This window comes from Melampsora larici-populina, assembly GCF_000204055.1.
Source record: "Melampsora larici-populina 98AG31 unplaced genomic scaffold MELLAscaffold_136, whole genome shotgun sequence".
NCBI classification, from domain to species: Eukaryota; Fungi; Basidiomycota; class Pucciniomycetes; order Pucciniales; family Melampsoraceae; genus Melampsora; species Melampsora laricis-populina.
Genome location: NW_006768900.1, coordinates 2,408 through 25,793, shown reverse-complemented (window position 1 = coordinate 25,793; position 23,386 = coordinate 2,408). Strand labels below are relative to the sequence as shown.

At 41.0% G+C, this 23,386-nt stretch overlaps 5 protein-coding genes across 5 annotated transcripts; 3 read left to right on the top strand and 2 right to left on the bottom strand.

Annotated features, from left to right (window-relative positions):
- Positions 1 to 1,152: 1,152 nt before the first annotated feature.
- On the bottom strand, positions 1,153 to 2,115 carry MELLADRAFT_85117 (uncharacterized protein; the record flags this gene model as incomplete). The annotated part of the gene is made up of 2 exons (XM_007419162.1): positions 1,153 to 1,188; positions 1,279 to 2,115. The coding sequence occupies 2 exons, from the start codon at positions 2,113 to 2,115 to the stop codon at positions 1,153 to 1,155; spliced, it is 873 nt and encodes a 290-aa protein (XP_007419224.1).
- Positions 2,116 to 10,655: 8,540 nt separating this feature from the next.
- Positions 10,656 to 11,243, top strand: MELLADRAFT_114288 (uncharacterized protein; the record flags this gene model as incomplete). Its single annotated transcript, XM_007419165.1, has 1 exon — positions 10,656 to 11,243. The coding sequence occupies one exon, from the start codon at positions 10,656 to 10,658 to the stop codon at positions 11,241 to 11,243; it is 588 nt and encodes a 195-aa protein (XP_007419227.1).
- Positions 11,244 to 12,348: 1,105 nt separating this feature from the next.
- On the top strand, positions 12,349 to 14,238 carry MELLADRAFT_85115 (uncharacterized protein; the record flags this gene model as incomplete). Its single annotated transcript, XM_007419166.1, has 3 exons — positions 12,349 to 12,927; positions 13,017 to 13,861; positions 13,941 to 14,238. 3 exons carry the CDS (start codon positions 12,349 to 12,351, stop codon positions 14,236 to 14,238), a joined length of 1,722 nt encoding a protein of 573 aa, XP_007419228.1.
- A 1,053-nt stretch (positions 14,239 to 15,291) lies between these two features.
- Positions 15,292 to 18,100, top strand: MELLADRAFT_85114 (uncharacterized protein; the record flags this gene model as incomplete). The annotated part of the gene is made up of 13 exons (XM_007419167.1): positions 15,292 to 15,438; positions 15,575 to 15,891; positions 15,968 to 15,992; positions 16,075 to 16,235; positions 16,332 to 16,364; positions 16,441 to 16,586; positions 16,684 to 16,815; positions 16,902 to 16,939; positions 17,101 to 17,268; positions 17,343 to 17,385; positions 17,449 to 17,524; positions 17,668 to 17,830; positions 17,909 to 18,100. 13 exons carry the CDS (start codon positions 15,292 to 15,294, stop codon positions 18,098 to 18,100), a joined length of 1,641 nt encoding a protein of 546 aa, XP_007419229.1.
- A 713-nt stretch (positions 18,101 to 18,813) lies between these two features.
- Positions 18,814 to 20,253, bottom strand: MELLADRAFT_46210 (uncharacterized protein; the record flags this gene model as incomplete). The annotated part of the gene is made up of 3 exons (XM_007419161.1): positions 18,814 to 19,420; positions 19,488 to 19,941; positions 20,034 to 20,253. The coding sequence occupies 3 exons, from the start codon at positions 20,182 to 20,184 to the stop codon at positions 18,853 to 18,855; spliced, it is 1,173 nt and encodes a 390-aa protein (XP_007419223.1).
- Positions 20,254 to 23,386: the final 3,133 nt, after the last annotated feature.

Here is a 23,386-nt window from a genome sequence, read left to right as displayed (position 1 = left end):
ATTCACCCACCCGTACCTGGAACCTGAGCGGGACAAAGAGGAACTTGATAGTTGATTATGTAGACTAATGACACTGATTTGAGACTATGTACTCTAAAGGAATCTTGAAAATGATGTTGAGAATGACTCAAATGTGAGCTGATTTGAAGTTATTGTGAGGGTGATTTGAAAGGAAGTGGTGAAACTTATTTACGAAATGGTTTGAAGGTGCAAGGTCAACAGAGTCCCACGCCGCCGACACGCTGCGACACGGCGTCAACGTGGGACTTTGCTGAGTTTGCGGAAATGTATGCGTAGTTAAGATTTTGGTTGAAGAAGACTTGTTGAGGTGAGATGAAAATCTGATTTTACCCGAATCGTTTTTGTAAACTTCGATTATCAAATGAAAAATGCTATCGACAAGGAACTGAGGAACGATCTCTATAGCTTCAATCTTTTCCTTTAAAGCCGCTGGAGCTTCTAAATCGCAAAAGGACGGAAAAGTAAACAAGTCATCCTATCAATCATGACAAAGTCTACTTCCGAACGGGCTCATGAAAACCTTATCCAAGAGTCCATTGATGATAACTCTCATGACCTTGACGAACGAACAAAAGGCCTGGACTTTACTTTGGTATCAACTAGAAAGCCATGATTCTATGCCTTCACCACAACCTCATCTCGGTGATCTCCTGGTGCCGAGTCCTAGCTTTGTGTTTGAAATTGTCGTACATACATATAAATTTGAGACGGATTCATCCAATTTGTCCTGCTTTGGTTTTCTCAATCTGAATATGGATATCATGATTCCAAAAACAGCCGATAAGACCAAAGGTCTTATCTGGACGCTTAAAATGAAGGTGCAATGCTGTGGCAGGCTGTGGCAAGGATTTCCCGTGTTTGCTATCCCGGTAACTCCGAAATCAAGAATCTCAGAAAGGTTACCTCAAGGTTTACATATGTCGCCCAAATTAATACAACCTGACACCGACTGCGACTCGCAAGGTCAATGACTACAATTTTTTATCAAAATCTTTGTACTGTCTCATTGCTCAAGAGCATAGGAAAGCAGTTTCCAATCATTGCGTTTATTCAAGAAACTTATCCTGGCTGACTGCTGAACATATTGTGAAGGGTGCTGAGGCTGGAGTTTCGATGATCAGATTTGAGTATCTAGTTCATCGGTCCGTTCAGCTTAAGATCCAATTCCTAGTTATTAAACGCAGAGATCAGTACAAAAATTTAAGAGCTTTAGACTCTTGAAATGCTTAATGTGTGATAAGAAGAAGAAATACGGACCATCAGTTCATCACATGAAACTTGATTTGTAACATGCAATTGAACTCCACGAGATTTGTAGTCTTCCATAAATTTAGGAGGAATCACAATATAATCTTGAATCCATGCTTCTTTGGTCAAAACAAAATGTTTAAAGCTGGGTACTTCTTCCACACCAACTAATAAATCTGTCAAATCCCAATAAGACCTATAAGTAGTAGATTCTATGGCTGTGACCACTGTTCTAACATTTCTTAACATTGGAGCTGCTAGAACATGTTCATTTGTTGCTCTCATTACACGATAAGGACGGGTAGACTGGTCTATCAAGACTCTCAACTTTGGAAAATCTAAACTTGCAAATTCAGCAGGTAGATCTTCACTAAATGACATTGTACCCAGCCCTTCTAATGTATCTTGAATCGGTTCAAAAATTTGAATCAAATCTTGACAATCTTCAAAAGCAGAATTAAGTTCAATGAATTTTAAAGTGCTTTTTGAAGTTCGAATGATATTTGATAACACTTTTGAATTCTTGTCATAAGAAAAAGAAAGGCAACGTAAATTGGTCAAGGCCGTAGGTTTGAAATCTAATTTTTTTATTGCACCACACATAAATTTTAACCATTCGATTTTGGGCATTGCTGAGAATAATTCTGTTATTGATTTTAAATTACGAGTTCTATATTTTGAATCTTCGTGTCCGCTAAAGATCATGAACGATTTCAAATCTTCAATGTTCTCAATGGCTTTGATCACTCGAGGCGAAATACCTATATTGTTATGATAGACAAAGCAGAGGCTCAAAGTCTTCAACTTTTTACCAAGTAATTCTATCAATGTTGCTAATTGATTCATTGAAACTGGAGTGGATGCTGTTTGACCTAAAAATTCCAATCGAAAGAACTTTGGGTTAGCACCTCGAAGAGAGTCACCATGTCAAAGTTTGAGTTAAAAGCTTCACCAATTTCATCATTCTCAGCTTGATCTGATTGGTATTCCGAATACCGAAGCTTTAGGATTTTAAGTTGCCGAACAGGACAAGAAAAGTGAGGTTCAAATAAATCAGCTTTCCAATTGTCTAAAATCGTCTGAGCGCGTTTCGAATCCCATATAACGATCGTTTGATAATAAAACGGTATAACAGCTTCAGACCAATTTCGAGATATCAATCTTAAATTGGTTAGCTCGATATACGACGACTTTGTAAAATCAGGTCCTGAATCGAGTGAACCAGCCCTGGCGGGAATTCTTTCTAAATTCTTTACAAATTCTTTCAAGATTTGGATGATGATCTCTATCGGTAAGGTATTCTTGTTATTCATCGTGTCCTCCATAATCTTGTTTTCCTTATCGCTGGTTTAATGGATGATTTGAATCCTCTGATAAGTTTTTCAAAGTGAAACGTTCACTTGGTTTAGGATCTGGATGGCCAGGAGTCTTTCAAGCCACATCACCTTCAAATATTATGCTCACCAACGGATTATGTACATAGGCTCGGTTTAAACCTCAAATAGACCGTCACGTGACTTGTCAAAAAACAGAATTTGGAATATGTAAACAGTAACATGATATGCTCGGCTGCACGCTCAGCGGAAGCCAGCACGTTTCCACATCGTTCGCATCTCGGAGCGACTTAAAGTTACAGCTGAGCGTCGGTCTTGTCTTCAAATCCTACATAAGTGGCTCTCAAACCTGCCCCGGTTTTCAAAAAACCCAGTTGACCCAGTTGTTTTTTGGCAGTAACTTTGTGTATCACGTTGACCTTTGTTGACAGCTCCCAGGCAAAAATTCACTGGGGCAACCGCGGTTTTTTGAAACTGGGTCAGGTTTGAGAGCCACTATAGTCTCCCCATACGCAACCCAATGGTACGGCAGCATCATCGTGAAAGAGCGAAGGAAGAAAGGCTTCGTTATCAGCCACCAGAAGCTGAGACGGGTGATGTGTGCTGTGTTTCACATTTCTTTACATTTTTTGAAGGAACTCATCCAGCATTTTGAAGGATCCCGCACTGATAAAAGCAGCGCAAAAGAGGATACGAAATCATCACAGAAAAACACGCCATGTCAAGATAGTCCTCAATCGACCAGACTTACAAAGACACATTCACCAAGTTCGTGTGGAAGATAACCCTGATAAGGAAAAGTATACGGACGAGCCACTTCTTGGGCAAGAGCCAGCTATGATCATCAAGGACAACAAACTGTGGGTCTTAACGGACAAGCGTTCTTTGAGGGTAGTTGCTCTGATTTGTCAAACGCCATTCGATTCTATGTCTTCAAAACAATGTTCCAAACTACGATATCTTGCCGAATATTTACACGAAGAGCGCACATTTTCAAACCCAATCACGGGGAACAGTGACATGGTACGAGGACATCTGGGCGCGGTGGGATTTCACCCAGCTCATCATCCATCAAAAGTTGCTGGCGAGTGAATCATTTTTGGCTTCTCTTTGTTCTACTCATGCTTTCATATCGAACTCAAGCTTTCTCATTTATGTAGCAGGGCTACAGTATGGCTAAGAAGAGGTTCCTGTACATACAGCTGTACTGAATACGTACAGGAAGTAATACTAGGGTATCACTGATCAACTCGTGCTGAGCCAGACATAGAACTTGTCTACCCAAGATGAATGCAGGGAATGACAAGACTCCACTCGAAGGCTAGAGCCTCGAGTGGATTAGCTTAGAGATGACTCTAACAATGAGATCGCTTAGAAGTGAAGAGACGCTCGTCCTAAGACAAGCGTCTCAAGAATAGCTGAAGGGGTCATCTTCAATAAACGATGATGCACCTTTCTGGCTAAAGGCCTCAAGCAAGGAGGACAAGCTCAGATATACAAGGGTAGAGTGTCGGCCGAACGGGTCCCCATACCAGCTAACTAGTGGGAACCCCATTCTTGACCTACTGCATTTCTCTTACTTCCAAAGTCTCTGCTCTATGTTGTTGCGTATAAATAGAGCCGCTCTTTCTTTGCAATTAAGAACCAGTTCTCTAAGAATTATCTTTTCGAGAATACCTTTGTGCCCTCTGTCCCCCATCAGACATCGTCCATTCCCTAAGTCTTCCCTATCTAAACTCACTACGTAAGTCTAAGTAGATTTAATACAATCCGTATACGAGGCGCAGTTTTGCCCCGTTACAACTGGTAGCGAGAGTTTTTAGAATCCCTCTTTTTGTTCTGTTCTGTGTGGATAAGATCATTAAAATCCTTTTCTTCGATTTCTTCTCTATAATCTTTCGTTTGATTTTTTTTAGAAACTTTCAAAACTTTCCTTAGAACCTTTCGTCGATAAATTTTTTAATCTTCCTGCAAACGTCGGAAAAGGAGTGAGTTTTGGATCTGCAAACCTCAGTGGTTGAAGGAGAGACTTACTGACTAGTCGTGTTTTGGTTGTGAAACATTGTGTGTATAACGCAGTTATCATGCCAGCATTAACCAAATCTCAGCGTGCCGCTTTAGAAGCCAAGGTGTCGAAGGCAAAGGCCAGTGATGGTTTTTACACCGAAGAAGAGCTTGACTCGATGATGCAAGAACAACGCGACATCATTATCAAGCTTTCCAACGCCTCTTCTGTCAGTTCCCCGTTGCCGGCCTCGGGTAATGAAGATCAAAAGATGGAGGATGGATCTGTCAACCCCAAGCCGACAGGTGGTTCGGTCACTCTCTCCGGTGAGGAGTACCAATCTTGGGTAACTCATCAAGCCCGGGAAGAGGTGAAGAAGTCCATAGTAGAACGTAAGTTACTAATTGGCACATGTTCTGATGAGAGGTTGGATGAGGTTACTAACTCACTGGAATACCTTTCAGATAAGATGGCCACCGTCTCTTTGGCGGATGATGGCAATCGTTTAGAGTCGAGCCTTGCCAAGGCTGTGAAACTTATGGATAACGCGGGTATCACGCCATTTGATGGTTCGTCCAAGATGGATGCGAACATCTGGCTGCAGCGTTTTAAGAAGTCTATGATGATGCGCTGGATTCACCCGGCAATCTTTCACCGACTTGCGATGCAGTATGTGTCGGGGATTGCTTTGACTAAGGTTGAGGCTTTGTTGGGGACCGATCTTTGTCCAGCCAACTATTCAGCTTTTTGTGACTTCTTACTTCGCGAGTTCCCCCCGACCGTTACGAAGTCCACGATTAAGGAGAAGCTGAATGATTTCAAGCAACTTCCTGGCGAGTCCGCCTCGGAGTATTATGATCGACTTTTGGTGTTGGCAGAAGAAGCTAAGGAGGTCGGTTATGCTATTGAGATGCGGGAGGAGTTTGTTTCTGGATTGAACCCGGCTCTTAAATCTTTCGTTGAAGCTCAATTGATTACTGCTGCGAAGCCGAACAAAGTCACGTTCGACACTGTCGCCTTGTGGTCCATTTCCAAGGACAACAATTATCGACGGGACAAAGCTAGGGAGAAGGTTACTCAAGTTGCTGAGTCGTCTGCTTCAGGCTCTGGTCGCAACAAGAAGAGGAAGGCTAACGCTCCGGTGCGGGTGGCAATGGCGGATAAAAGTTGTTACAATTGTGGCTAAACTGGTCATATCTTTGGTAATATGGCTAACCCCAAGTGTCCTGAACCTGCTACTGAGAAGACTTAAGTTGTTCTTTGAGAAGAAGAAGGCGGAAAAAGCCTAGGCGATTTTGATGTGACTCTGTCGGTTTCGCCTGAACTTGGTGCTATTAGTAATGAAAATCTGATTTCTGCTAGTGACACTTTTGAGTCTGCTCCTTTGGAGCACCCCGTGCCTTGTGAGTTGCCTGAGGAATGTGAGTTGCCTTTGCCTTGTGAGTCATGTGAGTTATGTGAGTCTTTGTTGCCATGTGAGTGTTCGGTACGGAGGCTTTCGAAAGTTTCGTCACCGGTTTGTGACGAAAAGAAGGAAGAATCAAATAAGCCTGTTTTGGTTCCGAAGGAAGATGTTAAGGGACTGAGTTTGGTTCCAACACAAAAAATGTTTGTGAACTCAGTCCCGACTGGCGAGGTTGTTGCTAACGCGTCAGAGGTCCCCTGTGAGGGGCAAGGTGAGCTAACTGTGGGTTCCATGAAGGATGCTCCACCGGCCAGTGGGCCTGGATTGAAGCTTGAGGGAGAACTCAACGCATGCAACGTTGAGGACTTGCTTGCCTTGGAAAACAACTCGGCTGGACACCGAGTAGATTTTGTCTTGGAGGCTGAAGGAAAAGCTGCGAGATTCTTGCTGGATTCGGGAGGGATGAGAAAGTATATATCCTTGTCGTTTGTCAAGAAATGGGGATTGAAGACAATCCCTGCCCAAGGCTCTAACTTCGTGAGTGGAGCCTTTGGAAAAGCAGTAGAGTGTAATCTTCTCTGTCTAGTAAGGTTTAGACTGAACTCGTTTGATTACGAAGTGCCCTGTCGAGTGGTGCCATTGACTCAGTATGACGTGGTACTTGGTCTTGAATGGATTAATGAGTTTGTCGTTAGGACCGACTGGGATAAGAGTTTATGGGTGTTGAAGAACGGGTTAGGTAGAACCTGTGACTTTTACCCTGACAGAGTCTGTGCTCCCCGCCAGAGGGAGCATTTACTACAGGTGGCAGAAAGCTCCCCGGAAGAGGCCACACGGTCAGGATTCAGGAGGTTCTGTAGGCAGAAGGACATCGAGATTGTCCTATGTCATCCGATGGAGTATGTCGAAGCCATCAAGGAGGTCGAGGGACCGAGGGAAGAGGTGGCGGCAGAAATGCCAAGTATTGATCCCAAAGAGGAAAAGCTCCGGGATCGGATAAAAGCTTTGGTTGATCGTTTCAAAGATCAATTTAGTGAGGTTGCCGCGGTTCCCCAGGTAGAAAGGGTGATTAATCACCTGATTGACACGGAGGGAAAAGGGCCAGTCTCCCAGCCGGTCAGACGAATGTCGCCGTTGCTATTAGATGAGTTGAAAGTGAAACTCAAAGAGTTGCAAGACAAAGGTATGATACGACCATCCACTTCTGGATGGTCGTCTCCGGTGCTCTTTGCAAGGAATGCCAGCGGAAAACTTCGTTTCTGCGTGGACTATCGCGCTGTCAATGAGTTGACTAAGCGGGACCGGCATCCCCTCCCGTTGATTCAAGACTGTTTCGATCAACTGGGAGGATCAATGGTTTATACTAAGTTCGACCTTCAGCAAGGTTTTCATCAGATGAAAATTGCTGAAGGAGATATAGAAAAGACTGCATTTGGGACGAGGTATGGCCACTATGAGTGGCTGGTGATGCCGTTTGGGTTAGTGAACGCACCCAGTACGTTTCAAAGAATGATGACAGATATTCTGCGTGAATATATAGATGATTTTGTACAAGTGTATTTAGATGATATTTTAATATACTCCAAGAATTTTGAGGATCATTTGATCCATGTCGAAAAAGTACTGGAGGCTTTGAAAACGGCCCAGCTGAAAATTAGTGGAAAGAAGTCAGTACTTTTCGCTGAGGAAATGCAGTTTGTGGGGCATGTGATCTCAAAAGAAGGCGTACGTGTAATGCCTGAAAAAGTGGAGGCCATCAGGACTTGGCCTCGTCCGAACAACGTGTATGATGTCCGGGCTTTTCTTGGGCTAGCGGGGTATTACCGACGGTTCATCAAGGGGTTTGCTAAGTTGGCAGCCCCGTTGCACGGCCTGACGGCTGGGGCAGTGAAGAAGAAGCAGCCTGTGGAGTGGCTGCCGTTTCATGAAGCTGCTTTCGAGAGTTTGAAAGCAGCGCTGCAGTGTGCTCCTGTGCTGGGTACTCCAGATGTGAGTAAACCGTATATCATGGAAACAGATTCCAGTGATTATGCTACAGGAGCAGTTTTGTTGCAAGTTGGAGATGATGGGCTGGAGCATCCAGTAGCGTTTGAGTCTTCAAAGCTGAATTCGGCTCAACAAAACTACCCAGCGCAAGAAAAGGAATTGCTGGGGATCATGAATGCATGGAGAAAATGGAGAGTATACTTGGAAGGCGCGGTGGCGGATACGATCGTTTGTACTGATCATGCCTCTTTAGTATACTTGAAGAGCCAGGTGCTGCCATCTCGGCGGTTACATTGCTGGATAGATGAGTTTGCTGAGATGACAATCAGAGTCGAGTATAAGAAAGGTAGTACAAACATTGTACCTGATGCGTTGAGTCGCCGTAGCGATTTGATGGTGGTACAGGAGCTGGGTCACGCTTTGAGGGACCCAAGTGATTGGCCGTTGCTGATCCCTTATATTTTGGGGCAACGAGTACTACCTGACTGGGTAGATGCCACAAGCAAGGCGCTTGCTCTGTCATCTATTGATAAATTTGAGTATTCAAAAGGGGAAGACGAGTTGCTGTATGTGCATAATGAACGTTCCCCGTTTGTTCCTTTCGATCATCGGGGGGATGTTTTGGATAGCGTACATGAAGTGTCTGGTCATAGGGGACGGGACGGTACGTTGGCTTTGCTTAAGGGCCGAGGTTGGTGGCCGAAGCGGTATGCGGATGTTGAAGAGTATTGCAAATTTTGTCCACAATGTCAGATCTTTGACAATCCAAAGAAAGGGTTGGAAAACGGTCTGCAACACCCTCTTCCAAGTGCTGACCCTTTTGAACGGTGGGGCGCGGATTTCATCCAGCTACCGGAATCAAAGGAAGGATTTAAGTGGGTACTATCGATTATTGACCACTGTACAGGGTGGCCAATAGCAGTACCACTTAAGGAAGCTACGTCGGAGAACATCGTCGACGTATGCATCAATGAGGTGTTTCACCAATTTGGTGTCCCCTCTGAAATCCTGACGGACAGAGGTCTGAATTTTTTGTCAAAAGATATTTGACGTTTTTATCAGAGGACACATATCCGGAAGTTGAATACTTCTGGGTATCATCTGCGGACCAATGGAAAAACTGAGCGTTTCAATGGTTTGCTTGAGAAAGCGTTGTTCAAGCTAAATGGCACCGGTGATGAAACACGGTGGCCGGAGTTCTTGAGACAGGCAGTGTTCTCTGTTAGGATAAATCCTAACACGGTGACCGGTTGGTCGCCGTTTGAACTTTTGTATGGTGTGAAGCCCCGTCTCATAGGGGATCATGCGAAGCTACGACCACCAGTACTGGCGGATGAAGGTGTAAGTCCGGATGCTGCTACAGCAGCTAGGCGCAAGCGTCTTTCGGAACTTCAACTGACCAGGGCAGTGGCTCGCGAGAAGCAGCAAGCCAGAGCAATCGAAAATAAGAAAAAATTCGATGCTGGTGTAATTCACAGTAACAGCCTGCGATCTTATTCCGTAGGAGAATGTGTTAAGTTACGGAATGAAACCGCAACGAAAGGGCAGCCCAAATGGCATGGGCCATTCGAAATTTTTGACAGCTTAGGTCAAAATGTGTATCGGTTGGTGGATCCAATGGGTTCGTTGTTTCCTCATTTGGTGAATGGTAATCGGCTGCAGCCGGCAAAGGTGCGGGATGCATCCTTGATCTCGCCGTGGGCTTTGCCGAAACAATTGCAGGAAAACAAGAAAAAAGTACAAGAGAAAGTTCCAATGGAACTAGCTACAGAGGCGGTAAAAATGACGCGTGCCCAGAAGAAGGCGGCGCGGTCCAGAATCCGAATCATTGGTAGGTTTGGAAATTCGCCGAGTGTGACGGCTCAACCCTAGGGGGGGATGGTTGTAGCAGGGCTACAGTATGGCTCAGAAGAGGTTCCTGTACATACAGCTGTACTGAATACGTACAGGAAGTAATACTAGGGTATCACTGATCAACTCGTGCTGAGCCAGACATAGAACTTGTCTACCCAAGATGAATGCAGGGAATGACAAGACTCCACTCGAAGGCTAGAGCCTCGAGTGGATTAGCTTAGAGATGACTCTAACAATGAGATCGCTTAGAAGTGAAGAGACGCTCGTCCTAAGACAAGCGTCTCAAGAATAGCTGAAGGGATCATCTTCAATAAACGATGATGCACCTTTCTGGCTAAAGGCCTCAAGCAAGGAGGACAAGCTCAGATATACAAGGGTAGAGTGTCGGCCGAACGGGTCCCCATACCAGCTAACTAGTGGGAACCCCATTCTTGACCTACTGCATTTCTCTTACTTCCGAAGTCTCTGCTCTATGTTGTTGCGTATAAATAGAGCCGCTCCTTCTTTGCAATTAAGAACCAGTTCTCTAAGAATTATCTTTTCGAGAATACCTTCGTGCCCTCTGTCCCCCATCAGACATCGTCCATTCCCTAAGTCTTCCCTATCTAAACTCACTACGTAAGTCTAAGTAGATTTAATACAATCCGTATACGAGGCGCAGTTTCGCCCCGTTACATTTATAGGTGGCCGTCGTCCCTGTAAGAGGGTACAGCGTAGCCGTAAGCTGCTCTCTTACTGGTGGAGACGATGTGTACTCCGTCGTCCTAAAATACAAAACATTTATACACAACACTTCAAGTCCATGTCCAAATTTTTATATAAAGAAACGTGCGATCAAGCTAATTCTCACCCGAACAAACCTGGTTGGTCCTTGGGTATATTCTTACCGTACAACAAACAGACAGGCAAACTCGCCTACAAGCACCAAGGTTTTGACGTCCAAGGTGGAGGTTTTTGGTGGCCAGATCTTAAATGTGAAGTGGATCTTGGATTCTGTGACGGGATGACAGAAGTTTTATGGCGGGGTAACAAGGACCTTATCTGTACCAGGCCCTCGATCGAGCCTTCAGGAAAGTTCACTCGAGTAGGAGCTTCCTTTCAAGTTAACACCAAGTATAGAAACGCCTGTGGTTCCATCACAAAACGTTGGAAATCTTACGTCAATCCAGGCCGGACGGTGGCACAACTCAAACAAAGGAACTTGAAGCGCCTGCGATACATTGGTAGTCCCTCATTTTTCTATAAGATGTATCTCAAACGAATTGCAGAACAAGAAAAGCAAAATTCAAAAAAAAACTCTGAATCTCCATATCTTTCTTCTGAAATCCTATCCGAAGCCTGTGTCGATTTAATGTACTTTATCATAAACGAAAATGCTGTAAAGGAGTAGCACATGAAAGTTATAGTTCTTATATTACCCTGTTAAATCCATCCTTACCACAAGATACATGCCTACTCAGCACCAGCACTTTCTTTTTCCACAGTCCTCGTCAATTTCGGCGTCACATGGTTTTGTCACTTCTGATGCCTCATGAGCTATATCTTCCTGATTAATACGGACTTGTTGATATCTATCAAACAAACCGATTAAAACCTCAGGTTCGTTCAAAAGTCGGAGAAGGTCAACCGAACTGAGCCCGCGGGAATTTGCTCGAGAAGTCTCCCTTGGTCAAGTCTCAAGACTTGGCTCTGATACGACTCTCGAATCGACTATCATACACATGAGTCACAGAAGCTGGTACGCGAACCGACCACGAAATGGCTGATTAGATCGGGGAATGATGACTATGAAGAACCTAATGATGAACAATTGCGGCGTTGAAGATCTCCAAAACAAACAAAAGATGGCAGAGTAGAGTTGTACGTATCAGGTCAACATGGTGCTAAGATGATGGGCAGTGTTGTAGATGACTGTTTTTGGACCAAATCCCCGGGTTGGATTATGACCGCATGAAGAATTGGCAAATGGCCATATTGGATTTTTGCGTATCAATAATGTCGAGTGCTATCGAGCCGCATTCAAATCCTCAGCAGCTGAACTATCATACTGAATTGGACTGATACCACATTTGTCTTTGATGGGGCGTTAGGTGAAGACAACTTTGTAAAGGTTGGAGTTCAAGCACGCTTCGGAATAGCAAGTCAAGAAATTCGAAAGTGACGCCAAGTTCAAATGATCATCTATCATTGTTATATAGCCCATTTCAAAACACCTGGTCACATTTTGATTCGCACTGATCTGATGTTCACTCATTGGAGGTGACTGACTTTCAGCCCCCTTTGGATTTCCATCTGTCATGAAACTTTTCGTGTGCTTCGATTGCCAATCGGCGTCTCTTTCGATTTGGAGAGTCATCAGTCCAGATTGATATCAATTTTTTGAGCCATCAGTGTCGTCTTCGAAAACCTATATAAGGGACCATTTATCGTCCATCGTCAACTTTCCTGTTTTAGATCCAAGCTTACACTTTTCTCAATCTTACCCTTTACCAATCATGACTTCCATATCTATTAGCGATTGCTCTTCAGAAAGATACCCTTCTTCTATCTCACCTTCTTCTATCTCTTCTTCTATCTCGTCTCCACCAAGCTCCTTCGGTGATGAAGATTCCAAATCAACCATTCCTGAACCTATCTTAGAACTCTCGATCACTTCACCACAAGAGTTACCAATTTTACTTGACGTTAACCTACCTGAAGATACCATCGGTAATGAACCATCAAGTCCACCAAGATTAAATCAAATCATATTACGACATTCACCTTCAATGTCGGTGATCCCCAGCAAGACCACTCAAATCAATAGAACTCGAGCCAATTCTCTTACTAGTACTTGTAGTCTGGCTGAAAGACGTGGTAGTAAAACTTCAGCTTATCTTGGTACTGACGATTTCAAGAAAAACTTTGCATCAAAATTGAATTCAGTTAAAGCTCGTGAAAGAACTCAAAGTAGTGAACCAAATAACTGGACAGGAAAATCAAACGTTTGGAACTTTCCTTCGATAGAGGAAACTTCACCTACTTTACCTACAGATCGTGATTTTTCTTTCAATCGTCATCAATCTCAACAAAACGTTAGTAATCTTCTAATACTCTTTTTTTCGTCTTTTTTGCTTTCTTTCATATCTATGATACTAATCCATTCATCAATTTTATTTCATAGAAAATATGTGGATTAGCTCCTTCTGCTATACCACCACGTGGAGATAAACTACATGATATGATCAATCATCTTTTAGCATTACCAACAGACGAATTAGCAGCTCAATTAGAAATGCATTTCAATCGACTTGAACCAGGACGTGATGCAGAAGAATTAGAAGCAAGAAATGAAGTGATTTCAACTTTAGCCGATCAACTTGCCAATCAATTAGAATCCAATGATAAATTATTATTCGATTTAGGTTGTTTACGTTCAGCGCATGCTTCATTATGTTCGGAATTAGCTGATGTGAAAGACGAAATGGCTTCTTTGTTATCTACTATGAATGGTACTACTGTCGAGAATCATCAATTATCTAAAGTTAAACTTCAATCTGAGGATCAAATTAGAGAGTTAAGAAAGGCTTTAGAAGAAAGTAAGATTGCATTAGGTAGACTTCAACTTGAACAACAATCGAAAGATAGACGTCGTAGCTTACAAAATTATCAAGCTACACTTAATTTAGTTTCTTCAAATTCTTCTCAACATCATCATCATCTTGGTGGACCCAAACGTTCAGGTTCACTTCTTCTTGGTAAAGATTTGACTAATGGTCTTATTCACAAAAGACTTTCATTAAGTGACGGTAGTAATTCAATTTCAAATCAAGAGAATCATTTCTTGAGACCTGGTTTTCTTTTCTCTAGTACTGGTAAACCTATCAGACCACCAAGAAGTCCAGCGAGATCTAGTACAACCTCACCTGTTTTATCTGAAGAACCTTCCTCGAGTGGAACAAGTGATAAAGAAGAACTAGAGTTACTCCGATTACAATGCACACAACTAAGAATTGAACTCAATGAAAGGTAAGCCTATATACATGATCATCTATATCAACTAATCCAAATACTTACTCTACCTTTTTGAATTTGTTTTTTTCTTCAGTGAGGACTCTAGATTAGCATCACAAGCAGCTTTAGATGCACTCAAAACATTCATTTCATCCAATGGAACAAATGAAGCATCAAGTGTAAAACTACCACCATTACCAACTGATATCGAATCACCAATTTCAAAACCACGTTGGGGTTTATTAGCTCGTACATTCGTCACACCTCCTTCTCCTAATGCAGCTTTCTCTGGTTTTGGATTATGGGGTAAAAAACCGAGAGAAAGTGAAGAATTACAAACTCAAGCTTTGACTAATTTACCGGTTGCTTTTTCGGGTTCTCGTAGAGATTGATACCTTCATTCTTACCCACCCACAAAAAAATGTTTGATTCATCTTTAAATCCATCTCTTGGATTGCTTTCTTGAATATCATCATTTGCTTAATTGATATTCATCTCGTTTGATCTTATGACCTTTTTCTTTGCTCTTGATTTTATCTATCAATTGTTTTTTTTTGCTTCTTCGATATCTTAGATATGATGCTCATGATGATCTACTTTCACATCATTTTTGAATCTTTCTTTTGATTGCTTTCTTCTTGTATACTTTTACATCTAATCTGTTTGATCACTTTTATCTGTTGTACATCTTTCTGTTCTTTGATACAAAAGACAAAAATGAAACCGAAAAATGCAAAACAAAAAAAAAATTAAAAATTAAAACCCATTCATCTCTTTTGATTCCAGTTTTCTCTTGGAACGATGAGAAGGATAAAAGCTAGATTGTTATTTGATATATGTATTTTGGGGAAAGTTGATCATGGATTTGGAGGACATAAATTGTCAAATTCGATTTTGTTGTCTGAATGTTGATTAACTTGAAGTTGAAACAGCAATTAAAAATAGCTACGTACTAGTATCCTGACTCAGAAAAAATGAGGTATAAGATACGTGCATATTTTACGAAGCGGCTGCGGAAGGCATTGTGAGACGAGAGTTTCTGTGCTTCACGCAAGACAAACATCAGTTTCATTGTCGGAGTTGTCGGGATGTGATGAAACAATTTGTGAACTCAGCAACCAGATATAGTGCTTTTGTGATTCAATCTCAAACAGTTCTCAACTCCGCAGGTCCAAGGATTCAGGGAAGGATTAGGGAGAATCAGATCTTAAAACTCAGATGTAAAATCATCAAACATCTTTCATGACCTACAAGTGATCTTTTCTCAACACAAAATTATTTAAATTAATCTGCAAGCTTTAAAAACACATCTTGGAGATTCATTTCAACTTCAAGTAAAACCGTTCGAAACATTTACTCAAAGTGAAAATAACCAATCAAAATCAATGACAACAAGAAACCGAAAGATGAACGGATATCAACTTTGTCGGTTCAAAATTCTGGTGATGTTTCTTTTGGCGTTTGAAGGATTTCAAGCTTCTAAATTCTTGAAAAGAGACGTAGCTATTGAAGGTTCACCTAGTGGAGATTATGAACCTGTTAGAACTTTTTGTCCAAATGGACCTAATCTTAGATTTTCAGAAACAGGAGATGTAAGTAAAAAGACACAAAGGAAATCTTGTGGAAGTTTTACAATTTATTTATCTATTACTCATAGACAAGATTAATGAAAATATGATAAGATTCAAAAGTTAACATTTTGATTTGATATTCTTTTTGACTTTATAGTCTCGTCTAAGTGAAGCAGAAACAAATTATGTAAAAGAAAAATCATCCAAATCAATCCCATTATGGAAAGATTATTTAAATCGAGTCAAACTTAATAATTTTGATGTAAACCAATTTTTAGCTAAAGCTGAACATCAAGGAGGGATTGGAATGAATACGTTACCTTCTTTTGGTTTTGCAATTAGTGGTGGTGGGGTTAGAGCATTATGTTTAGGTGCATCAATTCTCGAAGGATTTGATGGTAGAAATCAAAAAGCTGTAGATGCTAAGGTTGGTGGTTTAGTTCAATTGGCTACATACGCTTCTGGATTATCTGGGTAAGTTATCTTCCAGACATACATAGTAAAGAGTTTTCTAAATACTTTTTCCCGACTTTTGCCTACCAATTCAAAGAGGAGCTTGGTTATTAGGATCATGGGTGAGTTTTCCACAAAAACATGAGATCTTTAGAATTGATTATGACTCAAGACTTTAAGAACTTTTTACTTAATCAAAAACAGGCTACATCAAATTTCCAAAGATTACCAATTTTAAATCAAACACTTTGGAGATTGACTGAAGAAAATGATTTATGGGATTGGAATATTGCAAAAGACTATCCTAATATATATCATGTGATTAAAGAGAAAAAGGAATCAGGTTTTCCTATCACACTTGTAGAGTGAGCTTTTTTCTTTGTCAAACTCTTTGAAGTAAAACCAAACCAGGTCAAAAAGAATCAAAATCTGACTTCTTTTTCTTCTTAAAAATGATACAGCGCTTGGGGTAGGATTGTTGCTAGGCATTTTATGTAAGTTTGGAAAAAGCCAAAATCATTCATCCTATCAAAGTCTTTTAATTGATGATATGTGTTCCTTTTTGGTCAGAAATGATCATGATAAAGGAAAAGGTGTTTTATGGTCATCAATTCGTGATACAAGTGGTTATAAAAATCGTGAATTTCCATTTGTGATAGTTTTATCACTAAGTAGACCAAGTCCTCATCAATCAATTTCAATTCAATGCCCAATTTGTAAGTTCAAAGATCAAAATACCGTTCCTAGTTTTCAAAATCCCTTTGAAGTCCAATTGAATAGATGATTTGATCCCTTGTTATGCTTGGTTTTTAGATGAATATACTCCAGAAGACTTCACTGTTTGGAATCCACGTTTAAATGCGTCTATACCTATTCAATACTTAGGTACAGCCGCACCTTCATTTAAAGATCGAGATGTTTGCGTTGAAGGATATGATAATGCGGGTATGTTTAAGTCTTTTTAACCTCTGTTTGATGAATTCTGGTGGATTGTTATGTGACTAAGGAAATATTATCCAATCAAAAAATAGGATTTATCATGGGTATGTCAAGTAACATCTTATCATCAGTGGATGGACCTCCACACAAAAGGAATTTCTTTTCAAAGATTTTTCGCATGTTCATGAAAGATGATTCCTTCGAAGGAAAAGTTGAGTCTAATAATCCGTTTCTAGAACTTCTTAAATTAAACCTGTACTCCTAGCTATCTTGACTGATCCTTTTTGAAAGGTTCCTAATACTTTCCGAGGTCTTGGTGCATCACCTCCTGCAAGATTTTTTGATAGTGATGCCGAAATGCTTTTAATGGCTGATGGAGGTTTAGCTAGTGAAAATATTCCACTTTTTCCATTGATTCAACCTATAAGACAATTAGATGTTATAATTGCAATTGATTCAGTAAGTTTGACTTTAATCTCTTCAAATGATCATTGAGGCCCTTCATGTCAAATTGAATTTTCATTTTGCTATAGTCTGCTGAAGAAAGGGTTGAGACTGAAGGTCATACGGGTGGATGTAAGCCTTTTTATAGAGTTAATATGAAGGAAGAAGAAAAGACTGATGTGTGATTTTTCATAGACCCAAATGGGACTTCATTATATATGACTTACCTGAAGACCCAATTGCCTGAATATAGTGGATACAGATTTCCAAAGTAAGCTCCATATCTTTTTCAGTTTTATGCGGAAGAAGGACATCACCTTTCCAAACTCTGCAATTGCCAAGAAAATATTTTATCTGATCCAAGTTCAAATTTTTATTTTTGGTTGCAACAAAAAATTGGCAAAAAAAATCAAGGATACCGAATGCAATTGATGGTACATTTTTTCAAAACGGATATACTAAGCGGCCTACATTCTTTGGTTGTTATGATCCACCACCTACTCCTTTGATAATTTATTTACCAAATTATGGTGCAGTAGCAGAAACAGATAGTGAAAGTTCACAAACCACTTATACCGTAAATATAATTCACCATCACTTTCTCAAGATCTTCAAAAGAAATCTCACTGACTAAGATACATATGTTCTTTTGTAGGGTGAACTGATTGGTCAATTTTTTGATAATGGATTTGCAATTGCAACTCAATCACAAGGTACCACTTTTGATCCAGAATGGCCTGCTTGTCTTGCTTGTGCTTTAATTGATAGACAAATGATAAGGAATTTGACTCCTAGAACTGATCAATGTAATAATTGTTTTAAAAGATACTGTGCAGTAGTACCATGACTGAAATTTTTTCATCCTTTCAAATCTATGTAATTTATATCCAAAGATGGTTCATCAATCTGTCTTCTCTACGTTTTTCAATTGGATGATGCTCTTTGGACCTTGATCATACCTATGAGGTAGAAATATGGGGCTAGTTTTTAATTGATTGTTCGAATCTCCAAAAGCCTCAATGAATCTCATCATTCTTTTCTTGAAGCTGTGATACATTTTATCTGATGTAGGATTGCCAGTCCTAACCAAGGTATAACTTGTGACATATCTCCATGGACGAGTTTAGACTTTTGAGGTAAAAACCCATTTCTCTGTGACCAAAGAATTTTTACAGCGTAAAATGCTAATTTAAATTTCCCCATAGTTTAGAAAATAAATAAATTATAAGCGAGAAACAAAAACTTTACCAAAAAGTAAGGTTGAGCTTGGTGCAATCAATAGTCCCAATAGCGTCAAGGTCTCACAGCTCGAAGGATCACAAGTAGTAGATGACAAATTCAAGCTATTCAGAGAGACAAACAGTCGGATCTTAAACATCTCCAAGCGAGGTCTCATCACTTCAACACCTTCAGCTTGATGAAATTCAGCACAATTATCAATCATTTTGATTGGTAATCTCTATTGACCTTATTTCTACAATGTAGGATTCTAAATCATATACTAAGAAATTGATTCACAGGAGTATCAAGTGATTCCTGAAAATAAATGTACACAAAATTCAAACAAAATAGATCTCAAGAAAATATATGCATTATCCTTCACTTTGCAGACTTGGCAGTATTGATCCATCCTAAGCCCACTGCACTTACAAGATACTCATCAGAAGCTACAAGTTTCTCTGTCGTTTCATCTTCCTCTTCATCTCCATGTGGAACCCATGTTTGAGGAATTTGTTTAATCTTGAATTGAACTCCAAAGACGTCTTTGAGGTCTCTGAACCACATCACCATCCCTTCACTCATAGGGCCCCCAATCTTCACTCTTCCTACATCTGTCTGATTACTCAGCAACAGAAACAAAACTGCTAACCACTCGAATCCTTCATCCACACATCCTCCTCGTCGTATCTGTTCAAGTAACCTTCTACAAGCCAATATGGCCACGTCTTCCGGTGTAGAGGTTGGATGCGAGATCGCTTCTGCTGAATGTAGGACGGTAGTTGTAGAGGTTGACAGTAAACTTAATGCATATCCAGGGGATTTACCGCTGTCGGCACCACGATAGACATCGGTATAAATGTAGATGTCAGGAATATATCGATTCAATACTGAACGAGCGGCAGCCACCAATCGATTTGAAAGTTGAGGTGATACTCGAACAGAGTGTCTAAAAAATTGAAATCTCAGTCAGTTTTGCATATTACATTCATACTTTCAAAACTTTCAAAACTTACGCAATACCTCTAATCTTTGAAATTCTCCCAGTCTCCGTGAAATTGATTCCAGCTTTAATGAATTTTACAGATGGACATCTAAAACAACATTCTCCTCCACCTTCAGGAGCATGACCTCTTTTACTGATCTTCAATTCTAATTTTCCTGCATCTTCACCAAGCCACATCCCTAAGGTAGGTAAACCACTTACACGTAGAACATCCACTGAAAGTTCATCATTTACTGTGGTGATACCTTTAAGAGTTAAATTAAGATCGAATTTACAAAATGGACCTAAGGCTAAGATTGGAGTAAGAAAGTAACCAATTGAAGATGATAATGGGGTTTGATGTGTGATTTGTCCTCCAGTCAATGTTCCTGGCACGAAAAAAACTGAGGTTCCGGTGTATGAGATTTCCACGGTAGTACCATTGGTAAGTTTCTCAAGTAAACGTAAAAATGAGACTTCGGCTTCTACAAAAGTCCATTCCCACAACCACCAAACAAATGCTTCGTCAGTATCCTTGCCAGAGATGTCTTGATGAGAATATATTGCTGATGTTTACCAATTAAACCTGGTTCATGATCGTCTGGTCTAATCTGATCGATTCTTATTGGTCTATGTGAAAGTAGTGAGAGTACTAGACGATAGGTAAAATGAAGATGACTTTTGAATTTGACAATTCTTGATGGGTTTGGATTTGAAGTGTTAGTCATCAGGTCTTGAGGTTTCAATGTTCCTTTTCTTTTTTGTTGTTGGTGAAAGTGGATTTCGCTAGTTTTTTTTGGCAGCTTCAAGTTTTTGAATGTTTGGTTAACCTGTGGGATTTGAAAAATTGACCCCGAAGTAGAGTATCCCCCCGAAAGTACGACGGCCCCTTACCCGGGCCCGAATCCACTGAACAGGAGCGGGGCCATGGCTCAATTTTCAAAGGTGAAAAGAGGTGGATGAATGCGATTTTTCTTGACCCATATCGGCTCTTGTATCCCGAAAGTTTATAAAGAAGAAATTGTTCCTGGATTTATGGCGTTCAAACCTGTGCAAGAAATTTGCAAGACCAACGTGCAAGATCCGTGCAAGATTTCTTGCACGGATCTTGCTTAATTAATTTTTTCACAACCCCGCTTGAAAAAACTGCGCAAGCTGAATCATTTGGCCTCAAAGCGAGAAGCCTTAAGTCTGCAAGTTCCGTGCAAGTTCTATGCAGGATGTTAGAGCATCCACAGTGGTGGGCTCCAAATCGGGGCTATCGCCAAATTTGGTGACTGAGCCCCGATTTTTTGGTGCAATGGCAGTCCCCATCGCCAATTTTTTTTGTAGCCGGCTTCAAAGTTCGAGCTTTGGGCTACAAATTTGGCAACAAAAAGCCGGGCTCCAAATTCCCGCACTTGCTCAATCCCATACCTCACACATGTAAGCCCACGCGCACCAATCTCAAAGTGTGTGTAAACACATAGAATCCACACTTTTGAAGTCCGAACGACTGCATCCGGATTGATTTGGGCCCCCACCAAATTTGAATTCACTCGATTTGGAGCCCCAATTTGGAGCCCACCACTGTGGATGCTCTTAAAAGAACTTGCACAGAACTCTCACAAAAATTGCAAATTTCTTGCACAGGTTTGAACACCATAATTATCTACAAAGAAACACGTATAAGCATGGTACCTTACAAAGTGAGATCCAGCATAGCCTACATTTTTTGGGTATCTGTAACGCTGCAACGGGCTCAAGAATCACACAGGTTCAAATATCCTGCAATTACATTTGACTTCTATCAAATATACAAAATTCAATCCATTGGAATAAAAAGTCTTCTTGAACTATGCTCATATTACCCTGAGAAACGCAAGTTTGACCCTAGCCCGCTCGGCCAGGCCGCTGTCTTATACACTTGGCAGTCCTGATCATCTTTTTTGTCAAGATGGTAATCTAGAAACTGTTTGCTTTGGCACCTTCAAATTTATCTTTTAAGTTTCTGGATCTCACTCCAAATTCCACACACCAAAATACCATTGACCATCTTGTGAAAATATTTGGAGAAATGGTCTTATCATATATTTGTCACCATGGTTTATCTTGAGATTATACTTTGTAATAGCCTCCCTCCTATTCAATATTGAATTGTTTATATGTGCTATTTGCATTCAGCTGCTTTTTAAGAGTTCATTTCCTACTATGAGATGATGTGTGGCAAGTTTTTAATTAACAGAGAAGTCAGGATCAATGACAATCAACTTAGAGCACCCACTATGGTGGGCGTGTTTTATCGTAAATTTTGCGGTCCCGACCGCGAAATTTAATCATGCGTGTAACAACTAAATTAGTAAACGCATAAAAACCACTATGAGCTGCTTTACGACCTGATTTACCAACGATAAATCACTGTGAGTCAACCAGATCCACAGTGGTATGATCTTGAAATGAATCATCACATTCCTCATAATCTTTTCCCAAAGATCAATTATCTCAGAAGTCTTCAAATAGCAATAGGAACAACAATAATAACATCAACTAGTCTTGACTTCTTGTTTGATAAACCTCGCATACCACCTCCGCTTCCTTGCACTCAAATCTGAATTGATCGAGACTTATCAAGACTGCACTCAACGTGCTCTGAAACTATATAAGTTTTCAAGTTTGAACTTTGAAGTTGAGGTGTCGAGGTCTGAATGTCGAGATTTGAAGTCTTGAATTGTGGAGTTTGGGATTTGATGTTTTGGAAAAGGCAGTTGTTGACCGATTATCGTACGATAAATCAAGTCGTAGGCTTGCGTAGATCTGAGCACGCGGGGTGCAAGATTTAACGCAGCAGTACGGACTGCATGTCTAAAACAGGTCCGTAGTGGACCTGTCTGGATTTTAGCGTTACGGTAACGCTAAATCACCTCGTTAACGCACCCATAGTGGGTGCTCTTACAGAGGTTTTTAGGCTTCTGGGATTCAAATATATTGCTTTGAAGTTGGAATTGAAAGTCAAGTTATGAGAAAGACACTGAAGAGCTCATCTGTATTTAAAATGTGGATGTGAGAAGCTGGAATGAGAGTCCAGTGAAGATGCTGATTTTATTTTGAAAGGGATGACAACTTGATGAGTCTATAAAAAAGAGGGTTGACCCTGTGGCTTGACAGAATGGGCCAGGGTTGAACAGGCTCAAGTTTCAACAGGGCTTGAAAGCAGGTTTGGATAAAAATTTGTCATATTGAGGATTTGACTCAAGTGGCACTTTAGAGCAAACTTAACTAAGTATCTTGCCAGTGACCCAAGGCTTGAGTGAGGTCTAGAGCCACTGTAGAAAACCATTACTAAACCATGGGGGGGTCCTGTGCCCAAAATTAGTCAGCCGTGGTCCGAGACTCGTCGGGTCCCATTTTGGACCGCAGACGGGGCTCTCAGCCGCCAATTCGCGACCTCTAGACCATCCATGATGAGGTCCATTATCTGCGGCCATGCGGCCACCAATAGACCAGAATGGCAGCAGACCCCCTAATCACCAATTGTAGATAGCCAGAAGACCAGTCTTCAACCAATCACTCCCAACTCCCACCATGTTGAACTCACTGGGTTAGGTCATGTTTGATGATACCGGTGACTCAACCTTGTACCAATCATCACACCCCCCGCCCAACAACATCAAAACAACCTTCCCCAACTCAAGTCCACTTCCAATGACGTGTCCAGTTTGAAAACAAACAAGGTAAATCAGCCCAACAATTGCTCACGGACTTTATCTCAAGGTAACTTTCTTTCAACTCTTTTTCTTTACCTTGGCTTTTTTCACGGTCAACCGCAGCTTGCACCCCAACAAGCTACGTCGCCGAGGGCATGAATATACTATAAATTCTCGATGGAGAAGTTGTCTTGAGATTCCAAAGAATCGATGTCTGAACAGACCGCTAAGATTCAAGTGTAGTACT